The sequence below is a fragment of the Misgurnus anguillicaudatus genome, chromosome 2 (genome assembly GCF_027580225.2).
Source record: "Misgurnus anguillicaudatus chromosome 2, ASM2758022v2, whole genome shotgun sequence".
Lineage (NCBI taxonomy): Eukaryota > Metazoa > Chordata > Actinopteri > Cypriniformes > Cobitidae > Misgurnus > Misgurnus anguillicaudatus.
The window spans coordinates 36629353-36656995 of NC_073338.2; the positions used below are offsets into that span (position 1 = coordinate 36629353).

The 27643-nt window shown below is 37.3% G+C and overlaps 2 protein-coding genes across 2 annotated transcripts; one reads left to right on the forward strand and one right to left on the reverse strand.

The window, feature by feature from the left end:
- Positions 1-94: 94 nt before the first annotated feature.
- On the reverse strand, positions 95-26335 carry cdc73 (cell division cycle 73, Paf1/RNA polymerase II complex component, homolog (S. cerevisiae)). Its single transcript, XM_055203030.2, has 17 exons — positions 26174-26335; positions 25437-25542; positions 25252-25321; positions 25089-25151; positions 24793-24845; positions 24571-24659; positions 22622-22835; positions 18455-18553; positions 17351-17429; positions 16923-16987; positions 6111-6168; positions 5263-5298; positions 5040-5127; positions 1991-2152; positions 1731-1831; positions 1501-1642; positions 95-508 (listed from the first exon to the last, which is right to left on the reverse strand). The coding sequence occupies exons 1-17, from the start codon at positions 26302-26304 to the stop codon at positions 472-474; spliced, it is 1593 nt and encodes a 530-aa protein (XP_055059005.1). The 5' UTR covers positions 26305-26335; the 3' UTR covers positions 95-471.
- On the forward strand, positions 9934-15302 carry LOC129442761 (beta-1,3-galactosyltransferase 2). The gene is made up of 2 exons (XM_055203031.2): positions 9934-10387; positions 13644-15302. The coding sequence occupies exon 2, from the start codon at positions 13875-13877 to the stop codon at positions 15123-15125; it is 1251 nt and encodes a 416-aa protein (XP_055059006.2). The 5' UTR covers positions 9934-10387; positions 13644-13874; the 3' UTR covers positions 15126-15302.
- Positions 26336-27643: the final 1308 nt, after the last annotated feature.

Sequence of the window (27643 nt, forward strand, 5' to 3'; positions counted from 1 at the left end):
GCATTGACAGTCAATGCACCTTACACTCTACACTTCATAGAACAGAAGGCAGAATTAAGACAACAAAGAGGAAAAGACAAAACTATTAAAGAACTTTGATATTTTCCTTAGTTTATTCATATCAGCAAACCATTTATAATGGTTTTCTTTTACCCAAGTCGTGTTTTACAGCGGATTGTAAAAAACAAACAAAAAAACAAGAAAGCATATCAAATAGAAAACAGGATTCTCCTACTTAGAAACCATGAAAGGGCCAACCCAAACTTTTAAATGTCCTCTTGACCACAACCTGTAGACACTCGCATTAATCTATGGGTGTAAGAAAGAATCAGCAGAAGGTGAAGCAGATGGATATTCAAAGTGCTTTCAGGGGGACTGAGAGAATTGGGGTCCGTAATAGTCCATTCTTGGCAGGTTTTTAGAGGGAGACTTGACGGTCTTGACAAGCTGACAGCTGTACAGCAAGCGATCTCAGAACCTCAGATGGGACTTGTGTTTGACCATATATCTGTTGGAGAGAGAGGGACAATAAGGACCAAAATCCAATTAAGTTCACCCATGTACGACCTAGTATCACTTTTAAATTGGATGTAATCTAATGCTTAATTTCGGTTCTTTATATTAAATCGAAAGGCATTTTATATTGCATGCATTTCATTAGTACTACGATCCACTTTTTTAAAAATATGATAATTTTCCAGCTCCCTAGAGTGAAACATTTGATTTTTACCAGGTCTGGCGCTAGCACTTTTAGCATAGCTTAGCACAATCCATTGAATCTGATTAGACCATTAGCATTGTGTCGAAAAAAATAACCAAAGAGTTTCAATATTTTTCCCATTTAAAACTTGAATCTTCTGTAGTTAAATAGTGTACTAAGACCGACAGAAAATTAAAAGTTGGGATTTTCTAGGCAGAGAGGAACTATACTCTCAGTCTGGCGTAATAATCAAGGACTTTGCTGCTGTAACATGGCTGCAGGAGGTGCAATGATATTACGTAGGGCCCAAAAATAATTCCCTGCTATTGAAAGATACTAAGGGGACTATTTTCGGCTGCTGTGTAATGTCATTGCACCTCCTTCAGCCATGTTACGACAGCAAAATCCTTGATTATTACGGCAGAAAGAGAGTATAGTTCCTAGCCATATCTGCCTAGAAAAATCTCAACTAAATTTTCCGTCGGTCTTAGTACACGATGTAATTACAGAAGAGTCAAGTTGTAAATAGGAAAAACTCTTTGGTTATTTTTTAGGGGCAAAGCTAATAGGCTAATCAGATTCAATGGATTACGCTCAGCTATGCTAAAAGTGGTAGCGCCAGACCCGGAGATCAGCTGAATGGATTCCAAAACTGTAAGAATCAAATGTTTAACTCTAGGGAAGCTGGAAAATGAGCAAATTTTCATAAAAAGTGGAGTGTCCCTTTAATGCTTCAAAACTTTAGGACAATAACCAAGTTTTTGCAATAATACTGGTGGACACCCAGTTGTGAGACTGACCTGTCCAGTGTTTCCCAGAAGCGGAGGAAGACCGGTCTGTCCAGATGCCTTTTGTGATGGCTCAGCTCCAGCACAGTCACGTCCCACTTCTGGACATTTGGGTCCATCCGTGCCTCATCATACTTCAGGTGAAAGGCTCGGACTACACAAATATTAACATGAAATGAAACGCTCTTTTCTATACATAACAAACATGTTTACAATTCAGTAGCTATAAAGAATAAACTCACTTTTGGCAAAAATATCGACAGGGGATCCATCGGGCAGAAGCCACGGCCAGCCCTTGAACTGCCAGGCAGGACCCTGGACAAAGACGGCAACTACACGATCCCTGTAAATGAACCATGACTTTAGTATTAAAGAGACATAACTATACTTTAAGAGAAAAACATCACCACTTTAAAGATGCATGCAACATATGCCAAAAGATAAACTGTCCCAATATCATTTAAATTGAGGGGTTTGTGTGTATATAATTTGTTCAAATTACCAATCCTGTGGAGCCAGTTTGAGTGGTTGGTCGATGACTCTGTAGGGAACGGTGACGGTGAGCGTGGCTCCACCTGGCTGCACCTGATCTTTCCGTCTCTGCAGCAGAACCTCATTGTCTCTCTGAATTCCCAGCTTCTTCTTCTCCTCTGGTGTAACAAACCTTTCAAACAGAGGCAATTATATCAGTGATGGGAAAATAATTATCAACAATAAATTCATAACTGCCCTTAATAAAATTAAAAACAAACCATCTATTTAGCAATACTAAAGAGAAGTATAGCTCCTGTATAGCTCAGTGGTAGAGCATTACATTAGCAGCACAAAAAGTCATGGGTTCGAACCCCAAGGAATACACATACTGTAAATGTATAAACATAAATGTCCAACTAGAAATTCAATGTTTTGAAATAATTTTGCATTTACATACAGTTAAATTAGTAATGCACCAAAATAAACATTGTGCTCAAATCTGTAAAAGTTAAAAGACATTGGGCCAAATTTTGTTATTGTTTATCTGCCCATCTCAAAAGTTAAAAAGGTCCATTATCAATCATTAAAGAGATTTAAGGGCCGTTCACACCATTTCAGACTGATTTTTTCCAACTGATGAACAATAAACCATTGACAGCTAATCAAATCTATTCATTGCATATTTAAAATGACACTTTGGAGAAGCTCATCACAGAGGTCCAGAAAAACCCAGCATGTTAAAACAAACTTTTTTAAAGATGGTTTAAAGAAAAAGAATGTCTGGAAAACAAATGGTTTTACCTTTGGAATGCATGGTGAGTATTTTTGGAGATAAGATCATTTAAAGCTATATCAATATCAGGCTGCTGGTGTAACATTAAATGACCTCATGTATCAGTTTGTTGCAGTGAAATTGACCATGTAATGTTTCTTTTCTACTACATTGTAGGGGTGTCACGATTCTCCAAATCCTCGATTCGATTACATTTTCGATTCTAAGGACACGATTCGATCCGATTCTCGATTTTTACATATTTTTTATATGGCATATAATTTAGACAAAAATGATATGCCATTATTTATTATTATTATTATTATAATACTTTAACATTAACATGCACATTGCACAACTCGCATGGGGGTTTGTGGGCTTCACTTAACGCGAGAGCTTGTAGAGAGAGGATTGCTTCTTGCACACACAGATCGGGCGGATGACGTGACAATTTTTTTTTTTTTTATTAAATTCGGTCGACTGCTTGTTATTAGCTGTGTCCTTCTAAGCATGCGACCTCTCTGCCTTTCATAGTGGCAGCCACAGAAGTTCAAGAAGAGAACTGAAATGAGACGGTCTAGCCTTCTGAGGACCCACAATTTGCGTCACCTGTTGCACACGCCCCCAGTAGCGCCCACCGCGCCTGTCAGCAGAAAACTGCGGAGACATTTCTGACTTATTAAAATAAATATGTAATCAGAAAAATATTAATTTATTTTAGAACATATGACACATTGATGTAGATTAATCTATTCAACAGCATATCAAATAATCAACCTAGAAATATACGCAACATAAACAGAATAATATTAACACAAAACATAACTTATAATACTAAAACAGTGACAAGAAAAAGTTTTCTAATAAATACACACTTTTATTTAATAAAGCTTTTAATTGTTTGGGATATCCTCGGCTGTTAAGGATCCATTCGTTGAGGATGCATTTTGACACAGCTCTTATCAACGCCAGCGAAGGAGGTACGTGGCAAACTCAAAAAATGAGAATTAAAAACAAAGGAAATAGAATGTCAGAAAGGGTTGCCTGGAATAAGTTTTACAAAGTGGTAAATCAGGATGACACCAGTGCAGGCTATGTAATTTGTGCGTTTAATTTAGGCTATTTATTTATTTGTTTTTGTCCCATGTGCACCGATCGGAGACGGAGTTCACTGCTGATATTCTAGAGCTTTCTAGTCTCGCGGCTGTCATCAGCAGCGTCTTGCATCGCCCAGTCAGCGGATGGCGGGCGGGTGCTGTTTTGAAAACTGGTCAGAAACGGTGCGGATGGATGGTGGACGGATGATGAGTTTTGTTATGCGGTTGCGGATGAAATAATAGTCCATCCGCGCATCTCTAACATGGACTTAATGCACATGGACTTAATGCGCGTGTCTTGGACTCATAGCATCTGAAATAAATCCAGCATCATAAGCAGCTGCGCTTCTCTCTGTCTCACGTGTGCATGCGCTCTCGCATCTGTCCGAAGTCTGAGCATAAACTAAAGTAGTAATCCTTATGTATTTGTTCAGTTTTATGCGTTTCATGCAAGCTGAGGCAAACTATCCTTTTGTTTAAAATATAACCCGCTGCATCTTTGCGCCTCCCTCACTATCGCGCACGTGCAGAGAGCTGCGCTCTGTCCAAAGTCAGATCACGTAATCCTGTTTATGATATGCATTTCAAGGAGTTGTAGCAATAACTTACATCCCTCGTGTTTAAAATATGATCGCTTTCTGGTGGACAGATGTTTTTAAAGGCATCTCTGAGAGTTTTTTTTCCTCGCTTGCCAAGCCGACCAGACGTGAAATGGGGGCGTGGCAGCATCGACGATCCCATTTTTTATTTCGAAGTTCGGAGCTGTGACTTAATTTCGGTCGATTTCGATTTAAAATCGAAATCGTGACACCCTTACTACATTGTCTACTACACCAATAGATAAGATGTTTAGAGATACACAAAACACAGCGTGCTGAGGACATCTGCTGGTTATAGTGAAACAACAGCATATTTACATGTTTAATGACACCTAAAATGATTGAAAGTTTTTAATTCAAGAAAATCTACAAAATTAGTTAATACAATTAAATGTAAATGATTTGCAAGAACACTGCAGCGCGTAAGCAAACCATTATACATTATCATCCGGTGGTCTGACTCTGGACATTAATATAGTTATCATTATAGTTAACACTTTAATAGTTATAAAGTAAATTGCTCTTCAAAAGCACATAAAGCCATTTCATGAGCAACATGAATATGATAAAACAAATTAAAAGGTAAATAAAGCAAACATTCTTTCTTACTTAAGGTCTTGTAAGAGGTCCTTGGCATTGAGCATTGTGATTAAAGATGTTGTAGCTGCAGGGATGATAATAATGGGAGTTCTTGAACCTAGAAAACACACAGATGACAAGTAAGGAAAAATGATGGAAATCAGCTAAATGTATTTACATTTTAGTTATTTATTTTTTGCTAAGCAACATTTGATAATACGCATTTTAAATACAAAAATGCATAGATAAGTACCTTTCTTTTGATTGGGCGGAGGTCTCGCTTGAGACACTAAAACACAAAAAAAGAAATTAATACATAGCATACGAAATATAATTTAGGTATACATACTATATATGAGTGGGTAGACATTTATCACATCAGGGTAACATTTGCAGCGCTTAAATAAATGTGCAAACTAAAGATTTTTTATGTGTAAACTAAAGATGCAATGCAGTACATATGAAAATGTATTTTTTATTTTTCTCTTTTAAACTTCAAATTTAATGCATAAATGCACACAGGAAAAGGTCTTCATACATCCTATTTTTATGAAGGGAGCTTTAAAAGGGACAGTAACACTAAACTAACTTTTGTTTTTCCGTATTTTAATATTTTGAATGATTCAGTAAAGCAGGGCTAAACAATTTCATCTCTCAGGGGTGCGTTTCCCAAAAGCGACGTTGCTAACTAACTAAGTTGCTAACAGGTTAGCAACGATGCTTTTGGGAAACACACCCCAGTCCATTAGCGTATACTGACTCATTTATCTAAATCAGAGTCACAGCAGTAGGTGTCACAAGACACTGTATGATCATACTTCATTGTCACCATGATAGACAGGGTGTATAAAAGGCTGGCGTATGTCCCTGCATAGTGGCAGCTGTCTATAGAGCATTACACGTAGCTGTATTAGAGGTTTAGTTTAAATTTTAAATTTATCATTAATTGTTTAATATAAAAATCATTCGAAGATTTAAATGTGTGATCTCCATCATAAGAATCACTGAACAAACAGCAAAAAATAATGACATCAGGTTGAAAATAATGTTAAATGAACACAAAATATTTCTTGAAGGTTTAAATAGTTTTAAATAATATACCTGGCCTGGGTACAGGTTGCATGGCTGGCGTCTGGGCCTTTCTAGCAGATGCCCCTTCCTAAACAAACAGGAGAGAAAGCGAGCGATGTATGAGAAGTATTCTATTCTTGATGATGATAAAAATGTGCCGTGTAATTTTTCAATTTTAAAAAGATAGTGATAAAAATATATTAAAGTGCTTAAATCTACACTTTTTGAATACCCTGATTAGAAGAGTGGAGATCAGCATTGACAAGGAAAAAGGACAATGAGGATAAAACAAAATACACCAAACAAGGGATGCTCATTTTAGTTTCCCAAACTGACAATTGCAGCTTGGTAACCGAACATTAACCTTCATTAATATTGCCATTGAGTAAAAATACAGCTGATGGTTGTCTGTGACCCAGTAAAACAATACAAATTTTATTTAATTTGAACGTGCAAAGTGGCAAAATGTCTATAGGCACGTGTCAACATGCACGTGCACTAACAAAATATATTTTTCTTTAAAGCGTAACTAAACCCCTGGTCAGAGCCTGACTCCACCCGCTGGCAACATTTCAAAAAAGCAAGAAAAGTGGGCAGGTCCCAACGGAGATAGAGGGGACGAACTAAGCTCGTACCAAGTGTGTGGTCAGATCGTAACAGGGGCGTGGTGAGTTTGAACCTGCTTACGTCACGAGTCATTTTTTGGACCCAACATCCAATAGGAAAATTCAACTGCAGTAGCCACCGTTCAACCTTAAGAGGGCAGCACTCAGACGTTTTTACACCATATATTGCAGTATTAAAACACTTTTTATCCAAATGTCAAAAAACTTACTAAAATCAACGAACAGCATTAATAAAGCATTATTTTTACAGATCATTAACTAAAAAAAGTTGGTTTAGGGTTTAGTTACTCTTTAAAGTCTTAATTAGGGATGCACCGAAATGAAAATTCTTGGCCGAAACCGAAAACCGAAAAAAGGAAACCAAGGCCGAAAAACCGAAACCGAAACACCGAAATATTATTATGCCAATTATTAGTACAATTGCATTTATGGCTATCACTGTGTACTAACTTTACTAGGGGTGTGTGACGAATAAAAAAAACTCACAGTTCGGATCACATTACAGTTTTTGAGGCACAGATCAGATTATTTTTCGATCAGCAAAAAGGTGGGAAAAATCTAATAAACAATAAAGAAATTGCAAACATTTATAAAAAAGAACAAAGTTGTACATTAATTAGGTCTGAAATTAGCATTTTAACACAACTGAATGCTATTTTCACATATTATCTGTTCTGTTGTCAGACATATTGTGGCGTTTTCCCAGACAGGGATTAGACTAGTCCTAGACTAAAATAAATATAAGAGCTGTCCAAACTGAAAACATCTTGCACTGACATATCTTTAAATACATCAGTGCCTTTAGTTTGTCCTCAAATTGCACACAAGTAATGTTTTTAGTAAGGCATGTTTGTTTAAACTAATTACATTTCCTAATTAAACTAAGGTCTAGTTCTGGCTAAGCTAATCTCTGTCCAGGAAACCACCCCAAAGACTAAAATAGTGACTAAACATGACCCAATAACCTTGTGTTTAATCCAACCAGCTGTTACTTTAACTACTAAGTTACAAAAAACTTGATTTATAAACGAGACATCGCAGACAATTCGGCGCAAATTACAAAATTGCCATTACACAGAGTTACTACAGAAGGCATGCGCGGGCATAGGAGAGAGAGAGCTCGTGCACAAGCACATAGAGAACCAGTATGTGTGGGAAAACATTGCTAACCTTTTATGATAAACTCGAATCAGTCGTCTTCTCTGTCAGTAACATCTGACGTTTACGTGAAAATGCAAGTACACAGAGGAATCCGCATGGAAAACACATCCAACTTTTAATTCTTTCACTCAGTGTCATGTATGAGAGACGCTGTCTAGGGGCTTCACGCACAGAGAGAGAGAGAGAGCGTGCACAAGAGAGGCACCACCGAGCGCTCACAACAATAAATGAAGCCGTTTTAAATGAAAATAAAAATGTAAATGTTGCGACCATTGTTGACTTTGTGGCGCACACAAACAAATAAATGTATGGATAACACTGCCAGGAGCCGAAGCCGCCATTACGCGAGATTAATGTAAACAGCGTGACGCGTCGCGTAGTCGACGTAATCGATGACGTTGACGCGTCGTTGCAGCACTTTTGAGCACGAAGGGGAGGGGTGGGAGACGACTGATCATCGTGAGTGAAACCCAAGCGCTAGCGCACAGATGAGAGGGGCGCGGTTGACATTCATTTTCGGTTTACATTTTCGGCTGGATTTTTTTATTTAGGCCCGAAACCGATAATGCCATTTTCGGCCGAAATTTTTCGGCAACCGAAATTTCGGTGCACCCCTAGTCTTAATCATGTCTTTACCGGTCAATATGAGCAAGCCTACACTAAACCAAATTTACAGGTTCATCCTTTAATCTAAAGTTTACTGATGACATGAGATGAGATTAGTGGTAAACTGTGTCATTGCAAAAAGGCAAGTTGATCCACTGGAGAATGTGTGAATGAAAGATGAATAGACAGTTGTATGTGTTTGTGCGTTTTCCTAAATAGGCAAGCATTTTACATTATTCTTGCCTATATAATTTCTCTGATAGAGTCATGAACAACAGCACCAACATCTCAACAAAAACTCGATCTCTAGAACGTGAGGCAAATCTAGCATCTTTAAAATTCATAAGAATGATGCACTTCCCCTGAAAATGAGAAACTTGATGTTCACAAATCAGGGAAATAAACACTTCCCTATTTCTACTGAAAATCGGAGGTCCTGGGGTGCAGACTAATCTTTCAAGCACTCTATATTAAGAGACTGAACATATACCGTCAGAAAAAGTACAAAACTGTCGCATTTTCTACCTAATGGGTGCATATTAGGAATCTTAAGGGTAAATATTGGTAATTCAAAGGTCATCTATACCTAAATGGCACATATTAAAAAGACCTTTTTAAAGAATATCGCCCCAGTGACAACTTCTGAATGATTTTTTGAATTAAATGTTTTTTATTGTACTAATAAAAAATAAGAATATGAGGTTTCAGTCCAGAATATCACAATCGCACAAACATTGGACAATCATGTAGACCACTATGGGGCCCTCAAGACGACTTAAAATAATTTAAAATAGAATATACAGTCTTGTTCAAAATAATAGCAGTACAATGTGACTACCCAGAATAATCAAGGTTTTTAGTATATTTTTTTATTGCAACGTGGCAAACAAGTTACCAGTAGGTTCAGTAGATTCTCAGAAAACAAATGAGACCCAGCATTCATGATATGCACGCTCTTAAGGCTGTGCAATTGGGCAATTAGTTGAAAGGGGTGTGTTCAAAAAAATAGCAGTGTCTACCTTTGACTGTACAAACTCAAAACTATTTTGTACAAACTTTTTTTTTCTTCTGGGATTTAGCAATCCTGTGAATCACTAAACTAATATTTAGTTGTATGACCACAGTTTTTTAGTCACATTGTACTGCTATTATTTTGAACAAGACTATATATATATATATATATATATATATATATATATATATATATATATATATATATATATATATATATATATATATATTAGTGTTAAGTAAAAAAAATCTAGAATTTAAAGGAATAGTAGTAAAAACCTGCAAACGGATGTTGACGTGAAAGCGACTCACACCTGTTCCAGTTGCAACAGCTACCAAAACAGCTGGAAAAATGCATATGCATGAAAAAATTATTATGCATCACCAATGTTTTATACTGCAAAGCTAACAAAATATTTAATCCCACCCACACCAAGGTGCTTGACTTAACCATGGTCATGACAGACCATGAGATTGAGCTTGTCATAAAGGATGGAGGTCACGTGCAAGGGGTGTGCAGCGAAGGATGTCAGCAATGCTTCACCTCCCTTCCCCCACTCCTCTCTTCTCCTCCTAATCAAGGACTGAGATGCTGCACAGCACAAAAGAGAAGGAAGCATTGCACAGCGAATGCAAAACATCATCGCTGTGTGGCATAGAGAATGAAAAGCTGCAAGAGAACAAGGAGGAGGGGATTTTTTGCCTAGCAACGCGAGGAAGCCATAAACCAGTTTCATCTGTTCTGCATCCTACCATCCATCCCGGTCACAAGAGAAGCTGCTTTGATCACAATTATAAATGAGGACACACCTAAAGCGACTGGAATAAGCAGACATCAACCGTGATTTCTATGAAGGAAGTCTGGCTACAAATCACGGACCAGAAAGAAAGGAGCCATTAAAGGTAAGACGACAAAGCATACAACATCCATCACCGACGGGCTCGAATGGAGCAGTGCATAAACAAGACCACAGTTAGCGAAAGCATTGCGAACAGCAACACCCCAAGGAAAGGTATGTCAAATCTGACATATGAAAGAATCCCTCGATTCAGGGCTTTTGGCTAAGCTATTGTGATGACTACACAGCTAATCTGAAGTAGTGGTGAACTTGAATGAAAAGGATCGACTCGGATTTATGCCTTAACAATAGAAAGCATGTTTATGTACAGACAAAATGCACTTGGAAAACAAAACCTATAAGTAGTAGTGAAAAGGGAAGCAAAAAAAAAACCCCCACCACAACAACATGTGAATCTCGTGAGCTACTTTTAGCAAGCTACCCAAACAATGGACTAACTGTTTCTGGACCAGCTGTGCAGTTGCATTCAGTATATTTTCAGACTGCTGAATAATCAATATTTCAAAATTTAATTATGTTAGCTTGCATCAGCTGAATGAAGTTACTGTTGAGAACAAAGGAACAGAAGAGATTAAAGTCAAAATGACCTGGAGAACCAACACAGAACACACACAAGTTTTTGTGTAAGTCAGCTATACAAGTAAACTAAACATCGATACATCCTCACAGTGTCAAGCAATGCCGTATTATTGTGTATTATTGATACGGTCTACACCAGATGCAAATACCATGTCGAAACTACATCAAATCAATAAAACCGTCTACACTGGAAGCATCTACAAATGGAAGCCTGTCGCGTCACATTGTGCTTTGAGATGCATGCAGTTTATTTCAGCCTTATCCATCAAAAACAAAAATGTACATAGATGCTACGCAACAAATAAATAATATGCAATTAATAAAAGTTGCACATTTCAAAATACCAGACTTTAATCTTAGCTTGTTTAGATCTCTGGCCAACTCGTTTCACATTTCTTTAACAAATAGAGATTTGGATATTAATATGATATATATTTTTTTATAAATAGAAAAGACAATAGGCAAATTTCCCCCATATTTTATAGGGAATGAAATCCAAAAAAGTAGAGCTGTGGAAAATATCCAGTAATCTCAAACGTGCATATCGCAATACTAATAGTAGATTTAATTTTAATAATTAAAGGGATAAACCAGCCAAATATGAAAATTACCCCATGATTTACTCAATATCAAGCAATCCAAGATGCGTGTCCATCATCTTTCAGACGAACAGATTTGGAGTTATTTTAGTTAAGTCCTTGCTCTTCCACACTTTACAACAGTAGAAAACAGGATTCAGGGAACAACTTCTGACTTCAAACCACCAAAAAGTACATCCATCCTTATCAGAAGTAATCCACACGGCTCCAAGGGGTTAATAAAGGTCTTCTGCAGGTAATCAATGCGATTCAGTAAGAACAACATCCATATTTCGATATGTATAAGCTATAATAACTAGCTTTCTGTAACGACGCCATCTTGGACTCACGCCTACCTATGGCAACCAACGCTCACTACGCTAAAACTCTCTCCTGAATTTTTATAATTTAAATGGAGTTGAGAAAAATACATTTTGTATTGCACATTGAATATTGCATTATTCAGCATGTTATCCCATCTGACATTTTCCTTTAATATTGCACTGCCTTACAAAAACTTTAAAGAGCACCAATTATCCGATTCACGATTTTAAATTTCCTTTTGTTTATAAGTGTGTATTAGTACATGTTAACGATATGCCAAAAATACATACCCCAAAGTAAACGATAACCCAACTTAACGTCTCCAAAGTAAAACTCTTTTCTTGGACTACAACAAACACACGAACTGTGAGCAACAGTTTTCTTCCTGGAATTGGTGATGTAGAAAAGACGGACATTATCATAATTCCTACTGCTTCACACCCAGCTTGAAAGTTAAAGCCCGATTTATAGTCGTGCATAAGTTCTACGGCGTAGGCGATCCGTAGCCTGATGTGCACCTCGCAATATTTTTAACAGCGCGTCAGATCTACGCGGACCGCAAGTGCTGTGATTGGTCCACCAGAACCCCTCCCGCCAGGTAAAAAACCTGCATCATAGGTATTTCTGTTTGCGACGGGGAAAACAAAGATGAGCCAAGTTGAGGAGTGATTTAACACAAACTGCAACAAAAGTCGCTGTTTATTTACTTCCATCACTGCTGGTCATCTCAAATCATACACAACAAGTTGCTGTTTTTTCTTCGTTTGTGGGTTAACTTGCCAAGCTTCTTCTTCATTGACGCTCGCGCTGCTACTGTGGTTACACGCGGGGATACTGCCTACCAGCCGTCTGCGCATGTGTTTGCACATCGACGCAAAAGTATGAATGAAAACCGACGCGGAACCTACGCCGTCGTGGCTAACCGTAGGACCTACGCACAACTATAACGAGCCCTTAACTCCTGTTAGCAACCGAATCTTTCAAACATGGTAAGGAGTGTCACATTTCCGCCTGATGTCAGAGATATTCAGGCCAATCACAACATACAGATTAGCTGGCCAATCAGGAACACAGAGCTTTTTAAATCGGGTACAAAATCTGTGCTTTTCAGGAAGACAGGGATATCTGTAGCTACAAAAATTTAATGTATGTGGAAAATAATGTGTTTTTTAACCATAAACCACACTAACACATTGTATTATACCAAATACGCAAAATAACGTTTTTTAGCAATGAAATTGATGCACTTTAAATAAGGTAATGCATTAAATGGAGCTGCGTTCAATGTATTAAAGAGTGTATTACATGCTTATTAGTAGCTGATGGCAAAATAAAATGAAAAAAAAAAAAAAACAACACTGCGGTATACTAAAACAATTTATTAAAATCAATGACAAGACTGGTGATATAAGCTTAAATAACTTAAGTACAAGCAAAAATATCAAGCACCCAAGTGATACTTGGACATCCTTTAGTTTTGCTTTCTTATTACAGCAACTAAGATATATTTAGTCAAACAACAGATACACATACAGATAAGTGTGAAACCGACAACTGTGAAACCCTACAGCAGTCAAACCATAATTAAAAGTGAGAATGAAAAGGTTTAGAAACTGCAAGAGAGTGTGACATCATCAACACTTGTTTTGGTTGACACTTGAATATCCGGCATGTTAAAGAAATAGTGAGGGTGAATAAATGATGACAGAATTTTTGGGTGAACTATCCCTTTAACTGGAATAAGCTTAAATCAGTACTCAACAAATCAAAGACAAATCAAAGGAAGTAACTAAATAAATCTCTCTTCTGTCCCTGCAGGTTTCACTACCTCTGCTTTTCTTGTTTACTCTGGATCTGTCAGCAGCCCCTCATGATCGACGGCGAAGAACCGAGAGATTTACACAGTCCACCAAGCAAAACTTGAAAAATCTGCAATGCAGAATTGATAAGGTTGCCCACAGGCATTTCGTTGGTTTCGCTGGTCATGCTACAGCTTCACATCTGCTGCTTCATTAAGAGTGCGAATGCTGGGCAGCACCGAATAAAACCATGCGGTTGAATCACAGACGTTGCTGCACGCATGTCACCTTTCTCTTCATTTTGCTCGTGTGTATAGGAGGGCTCGTCGTTCTGGGCTACTGGTGGCCTTGCCAGACGAACCACAGGGTGAAACCGGTTATGTTGGCTGCTCGAGGGGTGCACATCCTAAAAACAGGCTCCAATTCGAGCGCAACAAAACTTAAAAAGTGGAAAGAAGTTGAGACGCCCCATGTACGCTTGATGTCGGAGGTAAATTTCAGTTCATCTTCAGATGAAGGATCGCAGCAGGGCTTGGCAAACTCCTTGGGTTTGGACATCAGTTTAAGCGGGGAGATGAGAATGGAAAAAACACTTAAAGTCGAGCCGTACAAGTACGTCCGTAATGAGCCAAATGCATGTCTACAGCAAGATCCATTCTTAGTGCTTCTGATTGCAGTCGAACCCAAGCGAGAGGACGCCAGGAACGCTATCAGGAAAACGTGGGGCAATGAGAGCGTGGCTGACGGCTTAGGTTTTGTGCGTCTTTTTCTGATGGGTTTACAGGAAGACAAAGTGCAGCGCACAATTGAAGCTGAAAGTAATCAGTACCATGACATAATCCAGCAAGAATACATGGACACTTACCAGAACCTTACAATCAAAACTCTGATGGGGATGTACTGGGTGGCAACGTACTGTCCTAAGGCAAACTACGTTATGAAGACGGACAGCGACGTGTTTGTCAACACTGAATACCTCATACATAAACTCCTGAAGCCCAAGGGGCTACCAAGACGAAAGTACTTCACGGGGCATCTAATGAGAGGCCACGGCCCAATCCGAAACAAGCGTAGCAAATGGTACATGTCACCAGAACTGTACCCGAGCGAGCGATACCCTACATTTTGTTCCGGGACAGGATACGTGTTCTCAGGTGACATGGCCCAAAGGATCTATGGGGCATCTCTGAGCATACATAGGCTGCATTTAGAGGATGTTTACGTGGGTATTTGCCTAGCAAAGCTGAGGATAGATCCGATGCCACCACCGAATGAATTTCTGTTCAATCACTGGCGAGTGTCTTATTCCAGCTGTAAGTACAGTCATCTGATCACCTCCCATCAGTTTCATCCCAATGAATTGATCAAGTACTGGCAGCATCTTCAGAGCAACAAGCACAATGCCTGCATCAACATGCCATGGAAGGTTAAGGACAAGATGAACAAACTTCAGAGAAAACTGCTTTCCACTACACAGTTGGGACTTTTGGGTGAACCATAACAAATCCAAACTGCTTTTCCAAACATAAAGCACATGTTTTATTTTTTGATCGTTTTCATCTTGATTATGGGTTATGAATATAAATCTACCTACAGCTAATTAAAATCAGTATTGAGTATGAAGTTGTGGTTTAATCTGTTTGATCAAATTTAAATGGTTTGAAAATGATAAATAAAAACACCAAATGCCTAATTATAAGTGAAAATGTATGGCAACAGGAAAAATTTTTTAAAATAATCAATGGCTTCAGACTAAATGGACCTAAATTTGCTTTATGGTAATCAACAAATTAAAATATTGCAGGTGTTGCATTTGCTTTCTAATAGAGAGCAATGAAAGTATTTTGTATACATTAATCATTTCACAAGTGGAAACACAACACCATCTTATTGACCCACCCACTGCACGATACACTGTAAAAAAAATGCTGGGTATTTTCAATATACATACAAATACAAAATAATTCCGATTTCACATCGCAAGCTTGAGCAGAACGTATGCATAGCGGAAAGCTTTAAATAGCTTAAAGAAGGTATCCTCCGATCAGGATTTTTTCAGACGATACTAATGACTGATTTTTTATCTTCGTTATCTGCCGATACTGATTTTTTCAAGCTGATATGCAAGCTCTTTGATGACTGTAACGGTTAACATTTTTTTCTAGATAAAGTAATCCACAGATGTTGCCTTTGTAATATTACTTGCAGTGATTAGGTATATTATTGTTTTAATAGAGAATCAAATAAATAAGCTCAACAAATATTTCTTTTGCATAGAGATATTTAATACCTCTGGTAAAAGGTGTGTGTCTTTTAAGTGATACAAATAAAACACTAAAGTCTTTACTATATGAATTAAATATACACGCATTCTTATGAATTATAACAGTTTCTTAGTGAAGAGCAGAAAGTGATTTTATTGAAAGATAAATTAGGTTACTGTAGCTTTAAGACGTGAGAGAGATCCCGTTGTTCGCGTGCACTGATGACAGGCAGCTGTGTGTGCGAGTCGTGTGTATGCGGACACGAGGAGTTGTGAGGAAAATGAAAATTGAAACTATCAACTTTAAAACGCATGTAAATAATAAACTTTCGGCAAGAGGATGCAATTGTCCACGATAGATATGTGTTGTATACGCTGTTTGATGGGGATGTGAAGACGCGTTGCGCTGTTGACCTGAGCGCGTCCTCATAGAAAATACACATATCTCTGTAAAGGCAAAGAGATACAAATACAAATCTGCATGTCGCACCTGAACAACAGGTTATAAAACTGCTTGCACTACGTAAAAAATTGTCTCTAATTGCAGCCGCATTCAGGAACACTATGTTGACAAAAGATCGGTTCATGAGATCGGAAAGATCGGTTCATGAGATCGGTAAATAACGATCGAGTCATTTAATGCCATTATCGGTCGATGCCGATTGGCGGACGATCGATAGTAGCATCCCTAGCTCAAAGTCATGACTGTTGAAAACATCACATTCATGATTTTATGGTAAAATGACACTTTTCACATCAATCCACAAGCATTTAAACCATAAACAATGCACTGTCACTTTAATTGAGGGTACGCATCGCAGCCGAAACGATTGCAGCACTGCTGCTTCAGCAACGCTCCAGCTACGCGACCATGCGCTGCTCATGTGTGCGGTATTTAAACTGTTAATTTAGCGAATTAGATTCATTCGATATAGGAAAAACAAACTAAAAAAAATTTTTTTTAAAGCTGATAAAAAGTATTTATGGCAGAGTTAAAAAGGGCCTTCAAAAACAACACATAAACCATTTACTTACCGTCACAGACTTAAGGGTCATTCCGTGATAGGTTCCCATAGTGTCAATTTTGAATCCCTCCGTTTCTATTAAAAAAAAAAAGTAGTAATATTTAGGTTTATTTGAAACATTGTATTTAGAGTTGAGAATAAAAGATTAGCCAGTCTGAATAATAGACATGCAACTTTAATATTTAACAGAAATATGCCATATAACTTTAAAAACTGTTAACCAGATTTTTTTTAAATCAATACATATTTCATGAAATCTTGTGTTTCAGTTCCCATTATAATAGTAGTACATGTAAACAGTAATTTGTCTTATTATTTGTTTAGTTTTAATATTTTGATAGAATATACTGGTGCTTTGCCTTGATACATGGGCACAAGCTACCTCCCTTAGAAATAGATTGTGACTGAAATATTCAAAGAACACATGAGCCAACTCACCCTCTTTCCCTTTGAATCGCTCCTGATCGTATCTGTTGTAGGCAGCTGGGACTGGCTGTTTATTTCTTATTGCTGCATCCTAGGGGGAAAATATTCATCAATCCATAGAAAGACTATTTATTTGTTTAAAATCATCTAAGGGCAACTTTGCAAAATCCACTTTCACAACATAAATGTGTGTTGGCAGTGTGTGAACAACCACCCTACAAAGAAAAAAATTTCCACACTTCTTTTCAATCCCTATTAAACCAAAGCAGTCTAAATAGACATGCTGTTTTGATGTGACGTCACACTGATAAAGCCCCGCCCGTGGCATTTGTATTTAATGTTACAGACATGAAAACAGCGCTTTTTGCTTCCACCCAAATAGGGGCATTTTGAACATGCTATAATAAATTAGTGGTTTGTTTTGAGCTGAAACTTCCCAGACATATTTTTGAGCACACCTAAAAATGATATAACATCTTGTAAAAATGAGCCTAATAACTCCCCATTGATACTTAAACAGTACAACCATTCAATTGATTTCTAATAACCATTTAAAACGAAAATGATGTATTGCATTGCTGCATTTATCATGGGCAAAGACATCTACTGAGAACAGCGGCAACTGGGAGTAATAGCGAGGGTTCCTAAACTTTGCCCTTTAATGGTTCACAACACTTTTCATTAGACACATGGAGTTCCATTTACTTGACAAATGATGCTATTATGCCAAATTACTGGGATTTCCTCACAGTTAAACAAACCAACTTGTGAAACTGGCTTATTGTCCAGATGACCTCACTTTCAATACATGTTTAGAGGTGTATTTCTGAAGTGACATTTCAACATTTACAATCATAAAAAAAATGTGGCAAAACACATTCATCAGAAATAATATAATGCTTAGTAGCTAATTTACACTCGCATGAATTTGAAATTTGATTTCTTATTTTAACAACATGCAATCATTTGAAATGTACATGCAATGTTTTAATATTAACGAGTTAATTTGTGAAACCGCCAAAAATATAAAATCCACTTAACATTTGCTTTCAAAAAACTATATTCATTTTGAGAAGACTGAAGCAATGGAAACCACATGCACACTTGTGTACTCACCACCTGAGTTTGGTTCTGCGTTTGTCTCTGTTCAGGTGCTCGACCCTCTTCTCGAGCCTTCACCGACTGCAGTATGGCAAATATACTTTTGGAGAAGTTCTAGAAGAAAAAAAAGTTAGCATTCTTTAAACAAACATTGTATGTGTATATCTTCTTGTGATCAAATATATAAATATATATATTTTTGCTACCTCAGATTTCAAATTTTCAAATAGTTGCATTTAAAAAAAACGGACCCTTATGACTGAATTTGTGGTCCAGGGTCACATATATAAAGACACTGAATTATTTCTGTTATATGACATGACACTGTACATGCTACCTGTTGTTATTAAAGTGACACCATGTAATTTTTCAACCTTCATAATACATTTTCAAGACCCTTGTGATAGTACATCGACTTTAAATAGGTTGAATGGCATGTCTACCATAGCCTGACGGGGTCTGTATCACTTTTACTCGTATTTTAAAACTTAGGGTTTCTGGTAGTAACCAGAGCACAAAAAAAACTACAAAATTCGACTGCTTTACGGCATACGTCACTTCCTCCACACAATTTGTTTTTAATGTGAACTTACATACTTAAGGAGTGTAGAGAGCAATTTCTATTATATGACTTTGTGGCACCGTGTTAGTGTCACGGACCTATGACACGGGCGACCCGGGTTTGAATCCCCTTTAAGGCAATTTTTTAATATAAACTCACAATCTTGATTCATACATAAATGCGATCTTCTTTATACATGACGGCGATTATCTTGCATATAGTTCCCTGTATTCAGATGCTGTGTTCACACATTTACCTTTCTTTTACTGTCTATGGCAGGGGTGCCCAACTCTGCTCCTGGAGGGCTACCATCCTGCAGACTTCAGTTCCAACCCAGCTCCAACACACCTGTATGTAATTATCAAGCAACCCTGAACACCTTGATTAGCTGCTTCAGCTGTGTTTAATTGGGGTTGGAGCTAAAACCTGCAGGAGGGTAGCCCTCCAGGAACAGGGTTGGGCACCCCTGGTCTATGGTATTTACATTACAATCCAGGATGCTATAGCAGTCAAACTTGCTCAAACTCACACAGTGTAAAACCAAACCCTATTCATTCACCAATCAGATCTGAGCGTTTCTCTCTTCCTCATTTGCTGCGTTCCGCTGTCACTCGCGTGACGTATTACAAAGCGGCAGACCTAAACTCTTTGCCTAAACACATCGGTTTATTGGATTTGGAGCGACAATTTTCACACAAAAGAGAGGAAAAACGAGCGCCATTGTGGAAAATCCTGGTGGCGAGGGAGAGAGAGACGATGCAACAATATTTGTTTTGAAAAAGGCAAGGAAATACTTCTGGTCGTTTCGAAAAAGGCAAGGAAATACTTCTGGTCGTTTCTCAATTGGAAGGCTGCAGCCTCCGGAGGTCAAATATGCAGGCTGCATACGTCATCAAGCCTGGTTTATTAAGGTAAACTGAGCATTACATTCCCAAGTCATAAGCATACTGCAACAATTTACGATTAAATAAGTATAATAGTCAACTTTATAATTGTAAATATTCTGAAATAAGACAGTCTTGATGACGTATGCAGCTTAGAAATACGACATCCGGAGGCTGCAACCTTCAGATTGAGAAATGGCTTCTGCCAAGACGAGTTCCTCATCAGAAAGTTGTAACATGACTGCGTTTCTCCCTGTTGTCTCAAAATGTTGATCGTTTAGCGTTTTAAATGTTTAGTTTTTAGTTTAGTTTTAAGGTTGGCCAGTTCCTTTCCTTTGCGACAGTGCTGCGGCGCTTGTGGCCTCAAGGGGCGCTAGGCGTGAAAAATACATGTCTAGCACCCCCTAGTGGCCAAAAAGTTCCATGGTGTGCCTTTAATAAAGCATTTAAAAAATACAATATAACGATAACTAGAACTATAAAAAAATATAGTTTTGAAAATAGATTTATTTTAAAACGATAAGCAGAGTTCACACCAGAACTATAACGATAAAGACACAATGAAGACATAGTTGGGATTACTTTGAGCGTTTTTTCCCCACTTGATGAACGATAAACCATTGACAGCAATTAAAATTAGAGGTCGACCGATATGCTTTTTCTCTGGCCGATGCCGATTTTTTAGAAATCAGGGCAGCCGATGGCCGATATGTTTGGCCGATTTTCTATATGTACATAATAATCAAAATGTTCTCATAATTATTAGCAGATATTTTAAATGCAAAAATGTCACTATTTAAGTCAAAGTATTTAAAAATATATGACTGGTCTTTCTGAAGAGTTTTACAACCTCCTCTGCAGCATGCATTTATCAGACACAGATATTACCTGACACTCTGCTGTCATCATCTTTGATCAGTTTTTTACCATGGCTTTTATTGCTTTGTAGGATAAAATCCTTATTTGGTAGACCTGATAAAATATTTATTCATCATAAAGTTAACATAGTAAATGTCTATGGTTTTTAGTTGCGACTGTTATTTAGGGCAAATCTTTCTAAACACATTTACATTCTCATTTCTGAGACGCTATAAGTGACTGATTGTGCTGACAGTGACGTCTTGTGAGTTTGGTGTTGGGGCAGATCTGTTGTTTCAACCGTTCATTCAAACGAATCCGTTCAAAGGAGTCAGTTTGCGAATCGGACGCGCTGTGTTGTAATCCAGGCTGAGCAGCGCAAAACTGTAAACAAAGTCTTACTGTAACAACACGAAAAACATTTCCTTTGTGGATATGATTTGGTCTTCCGACCTTTCGCCATCGAGTCAGTTTTGTTTTGAGTAATAAAAGCAGGGAGACAGAAAGCGTGCACGCGCGGGTCTTCTCTCTCTGTCACGCAAACAAAACTCATCATCACTCATTAAATCACATGAAATGAGCCTAATCTTTGCACGGACAGTGCACCGCGAGACATAAGCCCGTCGCGCTGTTGTACTGGCTGCTTAATTCGCGCGATCCGCCATCATTTAGTAAAGCTGTTTGTGAACAAGGCATGGCTGCACACACACGAGACGGGAGCGATCTGCTTGCAGCAAGAGGCAGCGTCACGAGTTCTACAACAGCGCTTAGGTGCCCGCAGATGCGCCTGCCTATTAATCGGCCTAATTTTGCAGCAAAATCGGCCAAAGCCGATTTTTAAAAATATGCCAAAAATCGGCCAATTAATCGGCCGGCCGATAAATCGGTCGACCTCTAATTAAAATCTATTTGAACTTCAAGTGCATGCACATTTGAAATGACAGATAACATGGTGGAGAAGCTCATTGCTGAGGTCTATAACATAAAAGTTTCCTCAGGTATCCAGTGCTGATGCAGTTGCTGTGAAATTCACTATAATGTTTTATTCCTACCACACGGACTACGCCAAAAGGTAAGATATTAGATTACGTAAACTACTAGTTGTTTCACTGTTTAGAGTTAGGGAAACGCATGATGTTGAGGTAAGGCTGCACGATTAATCATATTTTTTCATCATGATAACGATATGTGCGCCCCACGATTAGTAAAAGACAATCGTCGCAATTAATGTGTAAAGACCAAGCACAAAGCAGACGGTCTAGAATCAAGCAATGTGTTTGCTTGATATGGGTGGAGTCAGAGTAAACGGAGTGGATATTTGCAAGCGCGGTCTGTGTTACGGTAGAATTAAGTTGGCATCACGAGATTTACAGTCCTTCATCTTGAACAAACATAATGGCAGAGCAACAAGAAGAAAGTGCAGAAATACGTACGTTAGTTCCCCGAAAAGCGTCATGTACTCCATTGTTTGGATATTTCGGATTTGAGGAAAGTGTTGATGATTAGGTAAGTGCTTTGCACGAGTAGGCGAATTAGCATAAAGTTATCGCTATGATGTGGATGCCAATATAGTTATCGTTATAATGTGAACAGCCCTTTACTTTCTAATTCCACTGTGATAAAACATCAAACTTGTTGGCCTAATGTGAATGCAAAGAAATGCATCTAATAACATCATCTGCACCAGATATTGGTAAATAGAAATGGAATTAGACAGTGTTGGGGCAATTAATGATTAAAAATCATTTTAAAAGTAATAAAAGTGATGTTTCTTGACTAGCAATCTCTTTCTAGTTTCTTTATTTTTGTTTAGAGATCTGACATTAAAGCAAAATGCTCTGACTGAACACACATTAGTATAAAAGTGATTCCTCTCACCTTGCCAGTACTCTGTAAAATCGTTGTTCTCGTCCGCCACACTCTCTCTCTGCTCACAATGTCTCTGGTCACATCCACTTCTGCATCCACGAAGCTTCTCTGTTTCATGGTGATGTCATCATCCAGGTCAGTCTTAATGGTGGAACGCTTCTTTGCCATGATCTTAGCTTTAATAGCAGCGATCTTCTCCACCGACATGGCCTCTGACAGTGACCTGAAACCAGTAAGAAAACAGTTAGCTTTTCCCTTGCACCCCTAAAAACATAATAAAACACAGGCTGAGTGTCACATTGCTAAAATCGTCTTCCATTAGCAGAAATTCCTGATATAAACAATGAAGTTAAAAGTTGGCCAAACTGATGAAATTAACGAGTAAAGGGCTGTTCACATTAACGATAACTATAATAACTATTTTACCATCCACACCACCGGACGATAACAATATCTTTATGCTAATTCACTCACAAGGCACAGTACACACGCAAATCATTTACTCTTAATGGCATTAACTAATATTGCATATTTTCTTGTAAACACTTGTAATTGTTCACATGTCAATAAACCTGCAAGTCATTCGATCATCTTCGGAATTAAGTTTTTGATATTTTTAAGAAAACCAGGAGGCTTGTGACTGTCCCGTACACTGCATTCCATAGTCACTATTCAAGTAGTAGACATCGCTAAAAAAAAGTCCATGTGCCATCAGAGGTTCAATATGAATATTATGAAACAACAAGAATGTTTGGTGTGCAAAGAAAACCAAAATAAAGACTTTATTTAACAATTTGCTTGTGAACGCTCCAACAAATTGTTAAATGAAGTTGTTAGTTATTTCAAAGTATTCTGATTGATGTATTTCATTCTTTTCTGGGCTTGAATAGTGACTAATGAATAATCTGGTCTACAGGCCAGTCACAAGCCTCCCTTTTACAGAAGACATTTTTAGATATTTTTGATGAAGACAATCACTTACAGGCTTAGAGCGACACAAAGGTAAGTGGTTTATGAAAAATTCATTTTGGAGTGAAATATCCTTTTAACATAACCAATATTAGCTTACATTAACGATGAGCAATATAGTTTTTAGCATTTATTAATCTTGGTTAATATTAGTTAATGCCAATACAATTATTCATGAGTTAGTTCATTGTGTATGAACTAATGTAAATAATTACAAGTTTTGATTTTAAATGTGTATAAATAAATACTGAAATTAAAGTGAACTCGGCAGACTTTTTTGCTTTTTCCGTGAATTTTTTTTAAAGATATTAGAAAATTAAACCTGTAACTATTAAAAATTCATCTAAAATAATTACTTTTTTAAAGGCTTACAATAAAAATGATACACCAAACCATTAAGTCCAACATGAACCAGATAATATGCATGTCAAGATATAATTATATTTTGTATATAAAATTACATATAATATTGTTTATATATTATAGCAGAATAAATCTTGTGTTAATACATTCTCATTATGAATTTATACGAATGTCATTATTTTTTCAATAAAATGTAAACTTTATATTGTAAATAACAAGAGCATTCGCCTTGTAAAAGGATCTGAAATGATCAAGCGCTGAGTGCTGACTGTCATCTCACATAGATAACAAAGTCAAGTGAAAGTTTTACTTAATCTCAAACATCAAGCGGTTTGTCAAACATCAAACCCTTTCATTAAAAACGATCATAGCAAACAGCACGCGCAGGGTAGTTGTTCTGCTTGTCAATGACGGCTCACAAGCACATGCAGGATAGTCTATGTATGTGTGCTTGTTGCCATTGACGGCTCTCAAACACACGCGAGGTATGTGTCCTTGTCAATGACGGGTATTAAATCCACAGAATTCCCTGGAATTTTCCACTGAAATCTGCGGGCGCGGATTCAGATTGGGCCTGGTTATAAGAACTGTAAGTAAACTGTACAGTTAAGACAGCCTAATTATACCTGATCTGATCTGTCTGCACAATGCCTTCCTTATGACCTTCCAGACGAGCGGCCAGACGCTCCTTATCCAGACGCACACACTCCGCATCCTGAGAAATCACACATAAGCCAAAAGACGACACATGTAAAACAGCACAGGCTTTGCACAAACTTCCTCTAGAAAACTCTACTGAGAGAAATTATAAATGCAAATCCATGTTGACAAAGTCTTAAAGGTTTTACCTCAACCCGTGGCTTTTTTGCCTCCGAGGACACGTCATCTGCAGCCCTTTTAACTGTTAAGACAATTGCAATGACCTTGCTTATTCTTAAATATCAAATTTAATTCCAGTACATACACCCCATGACTTAAATGTTAATCATTAAGAATAAGTAAGTGTCCAAATGTTATGCTGAAGGGTGTACATTATGAGCAATATATTTTGGACATTTACTCATTCTTTCAGAAACAGAAAACACATTAAATATGCACAGTTATTTGTAAATATAAAAAAATATTTCAAAACTTGCACACACACCTTGGGTAGGTCTTTGGAGCCCAATCTCAATGGGCGCACTTCTGTCGATACTCGTTGACGAGGCTGTTAAAGGAATTATACGATACATAAACCACAAACAGGTAAACACATACAGTATGTAGCTTTAGTAATTTTTTAACATTGGTCACTTCATTACACTTACAACTTTCTCCATTGAGATAAGACAGTAAGTCTTTTCTGTCCGGTCTTCTTACAACAGGAATGTTCTCTGTCTGTATTCAGAAAACACAAGGTTTACATTTTTATCTCCACAAATATCAGCATTACAGAGTTTAGCAATGAATTCTTAGTTAACCACAATAAATTATTTATATCCAAGGTACTTACTGCTGCTCTGCGCACATATGAAGGGTGAGGAAGATGCACATTGTTGAGCAGAAAAAGAATGGAGTCAAGAGTGTAGTACTCTTTCGGTTGTCCCTCCTTTCCAGTACTGTAATGAGATTTGATCAAATACGAACATAAGCATGACCATAGGTCAAAAACAAAATTGTGCTAGCAAACCAGTTATTTATGAACAATGAATAAAAAGTTGAAAAGTAAAATCATCAATGTTTGACACTTCAACCAGGGATCACTCCCATAAAATGTCAGAGTACATTGCCCAACATTTTACTGTACTTCTTTGTACTAAGATGCATAACAGCAAATGCCAGTAACATAGTACTTTGATAGACACTGAACACGGTGCTGTGCGACAACCACTTTACTATACCCAAGACAGCTCAAAGAACATGACTATAATTGTCTCCATTTCAATACAAACTTTAATGCACTAAATGTGATCATATATTAACAGTGTTGCGCAAAGACTGCGATGCCCCAGTATACTGTCTTGCTGGGTAACTCACTAGATGATAAGACCCAAACATTTGTAATAGTCGTAATCTCATTAGATCTACTACGCTAGGCCTGTGCTGTCTAACAAATACCATGGAGATTTAATAATCTCAGAAATACTTAAATACAACACTCTCAGCACGAGTCCACCAGTAGCACATTAGCAGCTAAACAAGCTCAACCAAAACAATACAAAGAAGTGACATTCAGCATTGTGCACATACCCCCAAATAACATAGTTAGTCTTGACGTTTTTAGGCCAGGAGAATTCCCCAAAAATAACTTCATCCCCTTTCGCCACAATCTCCTTTTTCTGGATGTTGTACAGGCGAAGAACACTCAACACGTCCGCCATGATCGCGCCTCCTCATTACGAGTGTTTTATTTAAGACCCCGCAACTTCTCAGTAGCGGGCTGCTGCGAGCGGTGCCTGTTTAAAATTGTGGATATTTTAAAATAGTTTTCAATGTTATTTGTTGAGTTACAATCCAGAAATATATAATTTAAGTATGTTCCGTAAAGGGTTTGTTAATGGGAAAAGAAAGGTTTATGTATTTTAAAGTATTTACGAATCGGTTGTATAACTATTATCAGGCAATTTCGAAGCATCTAAACTGAAAAGCCACAGGTATCCCCGTAAACTCTCAATATGTCAACAGTTTAACTATTGTTATTAAAATAATTTTTAAAACTATTCCTCTACCAAGTGACTGGTTAAATAAGTCCACTATACAACCAGTATAACCAGCTGCGAGAAAACGAAACCTAACTATTAACATGGATGCAATGCAAACTCATCAGGGGTGAAAGTGACAAGATGCGAGCTCGAGTTATATGCTGCAGTTTAAAATGAAAACGTACAATATAGATCTTTGTTATCAGATATATTTTGTTCATACATAAACACAAATTGACGCAGCCCGTGTTAATGTTTTAAATCTATTAAATCGGAAAACAAGAAATACAAACAACAACCAAAACCTAAATGGGCTGTAATGAAACATCTCCTATAAAATCAAACCAAAATAAAAGATAAAATCAAAATTATTTTAAAAACAGAAGATAACTTAAGGAATGACAAATTTTCCATTCATTTTATTTAAAAAGCACAGCATTAATTATTTATAAATGTATTTAAATTTCAATTATATCTCTAATTTTACACAAATATTTAAAGTACATTCAGTGTTGTATTTCAAAGCAATTAGTAGTAACTGTCTAAAGACGCTTTAGTGTTTGTTGGTGTTTTGCCTACATTTTCTTTACATAAAAATTATCCCAGCTTTAGCTATAAGCTTGATTTACCATTATGAAATGCAGGAAATGCAAAAAGCAAAATAAATTAGTGTCAAGTCTTTCTTCAATCAAAATCCAAGGTTATAATTAGCCTTGATAAAACAATTGAGGTATTTCAACATCAAAGAATTACAGACAAGTCTAGTAATTTAGACTACATGGGTTTTTAGGAATATCAGTTTTCTCCTGATTTCCACATCATTGAATTTTTTGCATTACATTTCACTGTGGAAGACTACAGGTGCACTTTCAGTTCAGTGTGTAGTTACATATAAAGAAATCATACATAATGAGAAAGGCCTCTTATGATATAGCACATGACTTGACTTGTAAAACTAGACTTGTAAAAGCTTAATCTATATATATATATATTTTTTTTTTCGGAAAAAACAAATACT